Source organism: Metopolophium dirhodum, chromosome 1 (assembly GCF_019925205.1).
Source record: "Metopolophium dirhodum isolate CAU chromosome 1, ASM1992520v1, whole genome shotgun sequence".
NCBI lineage: Eukaryota > Metazoa > Arthropoda > Insecta > Hemiptera > Aphididae > Metopolophium > Metopolophium dirhodum.
This window is the reverse complement of record NC_083560.1, coordinates 82,877,098-82,885,041: the sequence shown is the minus strand read 5'-3', so window position 1 is coordinate 82,885,041 and position 7,944 is coordinate 82,877,098. Positions and strand designations below refer to the sequence as shown.

Here is a 7,944-nt window from a genome sequence, read left to right as displayed (position 1 = left end):
TGATAATTTAAAAAATATTTTTAAAGTGTACTTGCCTAAATTTTAAATTATTTAAATAGATTTTAATACTATTTTGATTTATATTTTAGTAATTTAGTTTATATAAAGTTATACATAAAATCCTAATTACCATAATTATTGGCAATTTATGTAATTTATCACCATATCATATTAGTCGAATCATGAACTCTGGTGCTCACGTATACATATGACTATTAAGTATAATTATCATCCACATATTTAAGAGGACGTCGCACCCGCATGACGTGTTATCACCGTACTACATAGTCAAAACGCGTTAACGCAGTATGAGTAGAACTCGCTTAATTTCAATGTAAGAATAAAAACACCTATTACAAAATTATAAGATGAAAATATTTCGGAAGGCAAGAACGTTTATAAAAATGTTGAAATTGTTGATATTTCTAAACGATATAATGAATGTTATATTGGAAATAATAGGAAAAAAAGGCCTCAGAATATTGTCACAATTCAATTTTATAATAGGTATTTTTACTCTAGAACCAAAATTGAGAGAGGTCTTCTCAGACTGCGTAAAGGCGTTTTTTCTATGTCTTACGCCTGTAAGACGGAGATCACACACGCGGGTGCACATCCTCTTAATATCTTTCTAATTTTTTTTAAAACAGTCACGTTCACATTTTTACGAAAATTCCGTTTTATCTGACCCACGCACAACGTCACAAATTTACATTCAGCAGAACCAACCCTGTGTTATTAGGTACTTTTAATATTACAGTGAAATCAGTGAATTCACCTATTATAAAATTTTAAGTTTAAGAACATTAGCTGTAGTGTCCCTATATTGGCTATTTTATGGTAGGTATTTTCATTTTTATGTAAGTTATAAGAGCGTTAATTATTACATTTTAAAAATACTTATACAATTTTTATAAAAATTAAAATATCGTAAAAAAGCGTACGTAGGGACGCAGGTAAAATGTTCTCAACTTAAATTTTGATAATAGACTCTGATGATTCACTCTAATATTAAAAATAGCATTATAGAGTTGGTTCTACCTTCTGCTAAACATAAATTTTCCATGTAGTGCGTGGGTCGGAGAGAGAAAACAAATGGTGCGCTGGCCGCTGACATCCTCTTAACTGGCATGTCTATTTATTTAGTCATGACATATTGACATATTACAAATATACTATAGTAAAGTAAAGTTAGTACTTTTGTACCTTGGTAATTAGTAGTATAATTGTAGTGCTACAATTGTGGTCTGCGTGCAACGACGATGACGTAGATTTCTTTTGCTGAGAGAATGATAATTTTTAATTTCAATTGTCTGCGTTTGTTTGTTGCCATTTACAAGTAGGTACCTATTATAAAACTTTTTTACGTGAAGTATGTAGGTAAGTTACAAGTTCAAAAATACAATTTATTTTGTTTTTAGTTGAATTGTGTAACATTTAAATTTTGACTTTTTTAGAAAGAGAATTTTATACATTTTACTGAGTACAAATATATATCAGTCCTATCTCAAGTAAATCTTGTTAATCTTGTTAATCTCAACAAAAACACTACGTGTACAAATCCTCACTAAGAAAAAAAAACTCAAGTTAGAAAATTTGTGATATCAAAAGGCTAATTATTTTCTTAAATTCATTAGTATAATAATTGTTTGTGTTTGATAAAGTGCGATAATTTAATATGTACAAATAAATTAAGTTAGCTTGGCGGCTACTAATATGTAAAACTACAACTAAACATATAATGCTGACATAAATATTTATATCCCCATTTTATATTTGTATAATATTACCATAATACTATTTAAGTACCTATACATACTATAAGTAGTCGCCAAGCTAAGTTAATTTATTTGTATTAAATTATCGCACTTCATCAAATACAAACAATTTCTATACTAATGAATTTAAGAAATTACTTAGCCCCTTTTTGATATGACAACCTTCCTAACTTGAGTTTTTTTTTCTTAGCCAGGTTTTTACACGTAGGTAGTGTTTTTATTATTATTGTTAACCTATTTTTTTTTTTGTTTTATTTTAAAAATTGGTTAAAAAGACTAGGTAATACATAAATAACAGGTATACATACAAACAACTTTATTAAATAAGTAAATAAGACATTAAGTGAACAGATCACCATGTAAATATCACGTACAAGTCACGTTTGGAACGCTGCGCGAATGTAGAGCTCTACTTGACTGTGGATCCCAGATAAATTGAATCGCCAAGACCCTATCAATCTTGTTCTTACTACCAGGAAGGAAAATCTCTCTTCCGATATGTGAAATCGGAGCTAATCAAGCTTAAGCAAAAGTTTGCAATTTGCATTGGCTTAAAGATTCAGTCCAGAACTAGTGATTGTAAAAGGCTAGATTGTTACCGGTGAACTACGTGACACGTGCTTAGCCTGTGTTGTTGCATCTCTAGAAACTGATTGGAAGGCTCTACACCTAGAGAAAGATACGATCTACGGTCGACTGTGTACTTATATGTAGGTTTAAGATAAGAAATACTCATATATTAAAATGGTCCATTATATTTTTCGATATACAGGTATTATTGGCTATTGCATTGATATCATTAATTGAACGTAGTTTTGACATGTATACATTATAGTCGTATACTCGTATATATAATAATTGGTATATACTGTATATTATACTATAATAATATGTAGTATGTACCTATATAAGACCGCAGTAACTACAAAATCATTTTTTTGTTTTAAATATGATACATTTTATCAAAATTTGAACGTTAAATGCTGAGAAAAAAAGTTGTGCATATGCATTTTTAATATAATTTTTCAACTGCTACTGTAACTATATATCAGGAGCCTAGCTTGTATTACATTTTCACGCTATTTTACCCAACAAATAACATTTTATTGACAATTAAAGAAAAAAAATAAAAAAAATTGAAAACTGTAAATGTCCGTCACAGCTCAAAGAGTCAAAATATTTTCAAAATTTGATGGTGTATAGAAAATGAAAATATAAACATTCAGCGAGACTTTCATGTATCTACAGTTATTCGTTTTTGAATTACAAGAAAATAAGAAAATCGCTACATGAGAAATAATGTGAATATTCAATGTTTAAAAAATTTGAACTTCAAACGCTCATAAAAATTTAATTTGACTTTCTTAAAGATATATTTTTTTATGAACGTAGATAACCGTATAAGGAATCTTGTACTATATTTTCAAATCTTAGATTTAAAAGAAAAATTTTTATGAATTATTAATTCAAAATAAGTTGCTTATTTTCATGATATTTCCGTATTTTCTCAAGATTTGATCTTTAAATGCTTATAAAATACAAAACTGTGACTAAGGATTTTTAATATTTTTCAAATGTTATTGTAACAACATAATAAGAGGCATTAAGAGCTCTTTATTAAAGTTTCAAGATTTTTTTACCCAACAAATAAAATGTTATTGACTTCATAAAAATTAAAATTAAAAAAATTTGAAACTGAAAATTGTATGGTGTATAGTGTATACCTCTTACAACTATACTGTATACTGTATAGCAAATACTAATAAAAATATTCAGTGAAAATGTCATGTATCTAGTTATTTGTTTTAGAGTTACGCCAAAAACAAAAATCGATATTGTCAAAAACCGATTTTGCTTATTAATTCCTGTTTTTCCTTAATTTTTAGGTATTTTGTTTCTCACTTTTGTTTGAAAACTATTAGGAATTTATTTCTTTTGACGCCCAAATATCAATTAAGTTTATTTTCCTATCAGAAAAGGATTATAATAATTGTAACAATATTATAATTTATACCATAAAAAATCCACTTATTTATAATACATTGGAATTCAGGTTCAAAATTGTAATATTTTATCTCTGAAACTTAAATAAAAAAAAACCAAAATTGTAGAAAATAAATAAAGCTATAAGTCTTTTAGACATGACACCTGCAAAATGAGCAAGAAAAACAAAATAAAAACACCGGTGATCCAAGTGCTGTCTTTTACTGTAAAGCCACTTAGGCTGCTCGTGACCTAAACCATATTATTTATGTAACGCTTCTTGGTTCATTTGGTGCCAAATTTGACTTCAACATTAAATGCAACTAAACCTCCATGGCTTGGAGACAATAATATTTAATACGCACCATGCCGTATAAAAGAAAAATGTCTAACTTTGTGTGGCCTTAGACACACTAAACTGACTTGGGTCGCCGGCAGCCATCTAGCAGTCAACGTAAATAATAATTAATATACAATGTTTAATATTAAACTTCTATAATATTTTAATCAATTATTTTTCTTTATTTATACGTTCTTAGTATAAAAATAGAAGTAATCTTAAAAAATTATTATTTTAGTGCTGGTCTTCAAGAACAAAACCAAGAAAAAAATACTATTTTTTTAACTTCAATTGATTTCTGATACATTTCCAACTTGTTGGAAACTTTCGAACATCACATTCGTATAAGCGGTTTCCTTTAAAGAGAGCTTTAATGTCAATTACATAAGCAGATTCTTCAATTTTTCCGTGTGTTAAATAATTCTGAAATACATAAGCACATACAATTAAACATTATAAACACCTGGACTAAAAAATTATATGATTTTTAAATTCAAAAATGTATCATTGCTATCAAGACTAAAATATCCTGACTTAGCAACCCAACCAATCTCAGAGAGAAACGTACAAAAATATTTTTTTTTATGGTTATTATTTTTTTTTTTATTAAGAACAATATAATGTTTAGACTACACCTGCACGTGTTATCTCTGTCAAACAAACACATAACATAGCAAATTGTACGTTCGGATAATCTATTTTACTGTTATGATTAATATTAGAGAAAATGTACCTATTATAAAATTAAGCAGTAAGAAAATTATCTAGTGACCCTTATAAGTTTGTTTTTAGATGTTAATTTTAAAGCAAGTTATAAGTATTTTAAAATGCACAAACAATTACTCGTTTGTAAGACAGAGACAGTGCATATGGATGTAGCGTACTCTTCAAACAATAGTTTTTTTATATCATAAAGACGCTGTATTAGTATTTGCATTTTGTTCCTGTGTAAATATTTTAACATTTAATTCAAAGTACATATAATGGCATTGAATATATATACTCAATGGTAATAGGTATTTTTTATAATCAAAAATAAAGAAATAACTTCATTACAATGTATAATTTAAATAAATCATTACAATTTTAAATTAATTAATAGTTCACTAATAAAAATAAATTAATAAATACCTTAATAAAACTCATTACAAATGAGTTTTTCTGACGTGTTATGTACTTTTTTAGATATATTAAACTTCTGTGTGAAAACCATTTTTTGTGTACAGTTTTTAATATTATTGGCATCAAATCAGACAAATTATTTTTTTTATATTTTGCCCGAGTATTACAACCCTCTTTCAAATTCTTATAAGTATAATCTATTTTTAATACCAGAAATCTATAAAAAAAAAATGTTAGTTATATTTATAACAAGTTACAAATTTAAGGTTTATGCTATAGTAACATTTTCTAAATTTGTCTCTCATGCATGTGAAACATCACAACATAACAATAATTTATTAGTTTCATAGTTTTTGTGAAAATACATTCAAGAAAATATTTGAATATTGTTATGATTTACCATTGCTATCAAGTAGTATATTATATAATCAAAAAATTAGTTTTTATTAAACTTCTGGGAGAAGCCTTCAATTTTTATTTAGGTATTAAAACTGATTTCATATAAATGACTAATAATTTTTTTAAATAATATGGCATTTTACACACAAGAGAGATGAATAGAGTGAATATTGATGTACACCCTTCTCAACTAAAAAAACATAGGATGTATTACTTTTCTTCTGAAGGTCCAATAGGATGATTTGTATATTCATGATGGTAAGTTCTTGTTGGTAACAATTGAGGATAGATAAAGACAGGTTTATCATAATATAGCATAAACTCTTCCACATGTAATGGTAGTAGAACATAGTCACTGAAAATAACAATAAAAGGCTTAATGATGATTATCATATTAAAACTTAATGATGAGTCAAATAACAATTTTTAGTTTCATCAACAGACATATGAATGTATTTAAAGTGGCATACATTTTTTCCCCATAACCCTTATTTATAGGGTTGTAAACAATGAATACAAAATCGTTAGGGCTATAATCATAACAACCTACTAAATAAATTCATTACCTATTAATATCATTCTCACTGGTATTAAATTCAGTCCAATCTCGAATAAACTTTAGAGCGGAATGTGAATTAATTGGTGCATACTTTTTATCTTTACAAATATCTTTTATTTGTTCCTAAAATCATTAAATATTTAGTTTAATTTAAATGAAAACAAAAATAAATTAAATAACTTACCAACATAATTTTGTACTTTCTGCAATTAATTTGGAACTTTTTTGACATTGTGCATAACAAGTAATTCTGAGTTATTAATTGGACGTGTTGTGTGAGTTGTTGTTTAAATAAAATTATTTGTTTTTGTGTCATTGTATTTACATATTGAGGAACTATATTTATTATCACAGAAACATCTTCATTACTATTGTTATGTTGTTCAATGCCTAACTGACCATTTTCTTTAAATGTTGGTAAAGCAGGATGTATAGAGCTACGCTTTTCAAGGTGTTCATTAATACTAAGTAGACTATTGTTAAACTCTGAAACATTAAATTGTTTATCTATTTGTGTATTATATCTGGCCACTTCCATTGGTTCTGCATAATTATTTGTAGAGCAATTGGTACTTGAATTCCCATTACAATAATCTAACATTAACACTGGATTAGATATATTAAAATTTGTACGTTTAACAGCGTTCTGTAAATAATAATCATACAAAATTATAAAAATATAAATTAAATCTAATGAAATATTTGAATGTATATAAATATAAATATATTTACTTTATTATGAAAAGAAAAATTAGAGCTTGATTTCCCATCCGAATAGTTATTTGGAATACCAGTATTCTATAAATAAAATTAATTATTAAAATAATGTATATCAAATGTTATGAATTAAATACTTTATCATTATCAGTTTCTTTGATATCGGTATTAGTTTCAAATTTTTCTACACCATTGAATTCAAGGAAGCTATCAGTAAATTCGTTCAATTCATTCATTAAATCATTATACTCCTCACGAGTGACCTTAACTGATTTATCAATACGAAATTCTTCTTCATCGACTATATAAATCACAATTTATTTAATCATTAAATATCACTATTTTTTTTTAAATAAAATACCAGTTTAACACAATAATTTTATAATCATATTTATCTTAATGATTACCATTAGTAAAATCATCATCGCCAAGAACATTATACTCAGGGTCATCTTCACCCTCGTCATTTTGAACAGACTCTAAAACAAAACAACATTGCATGAACACATAAATAAGTATAATGTAATAATAAATAAAAATTAGATACATAATTAAATAACTAATATGATGTGTGTTTAAATATAAATTAACTTTATCTTAAAAAATTACTTTATACAAAAAACTATAGAAATGGACAAATGTATTACAAATATTTTCATTCATTCTATAATATTATAACAAACCAAAATATGTTGTTAATTCATCTTTACACCTGTTCGGTTTTTATATTTTTATTAAGTTACATGTAACTTAATAAAAATATAACAAAATACCTACGTACTGTAAATATGAAATATAATGTTTGTATAAATTAATTTTGATTCCAAAAGCTAATAACTATATTAACCATAAGTTATATTTTATAAATTGAATATACCTAAAGGCTTTGTAAATTCACTAAGGAACTCCAACCATTCATCATTTTCACAAGCTGAATCACACATATCCTCGGTTATATCTACGGTATAAAAGCTTGTTCTATAATTTCTAATGGAATATCATTTAGAGAAAATGTTGACCTAGTACGCATTCAAATTGTTTCCTAA

General features: G+C 26.3%; 1 protein-coding gene across 1 annotated transcript; it reads right to left on the bottom strand.

Moving 5' to 3' along the window:
* Nucleotides 1–4,260: 4,260 nt before the first annotated feature.
* On the bottom strand, nucleotides 4,261–7,934 carry LOC132934273 (GON-4-like protein). The gene is given in 10 exon segments (XM_061000563.1): nucleotides 4,261–4,524; nucleotides 5,233–5,440; nucleotides 5,837–5,977; nucleotides 6,189–6,304; nucleotides 6,366–6,827; nucleotides 6,914–6,979; nucleotides 7,036–7,199; nucleotides 7,306–7,377; nucleotides 7,776–7,859; nucleotides 7,862–7,934. Coding segments are annotated over 10 exon segments (1,530 nt in total). The 5' UTR covers nucleotides 7,929–7,934; the 3' UTR covers nucleotides 4,261–4,374.
* Between the last annotated feature and the right edge of the window lie 10 nt (nucleotides 7,935–7,944).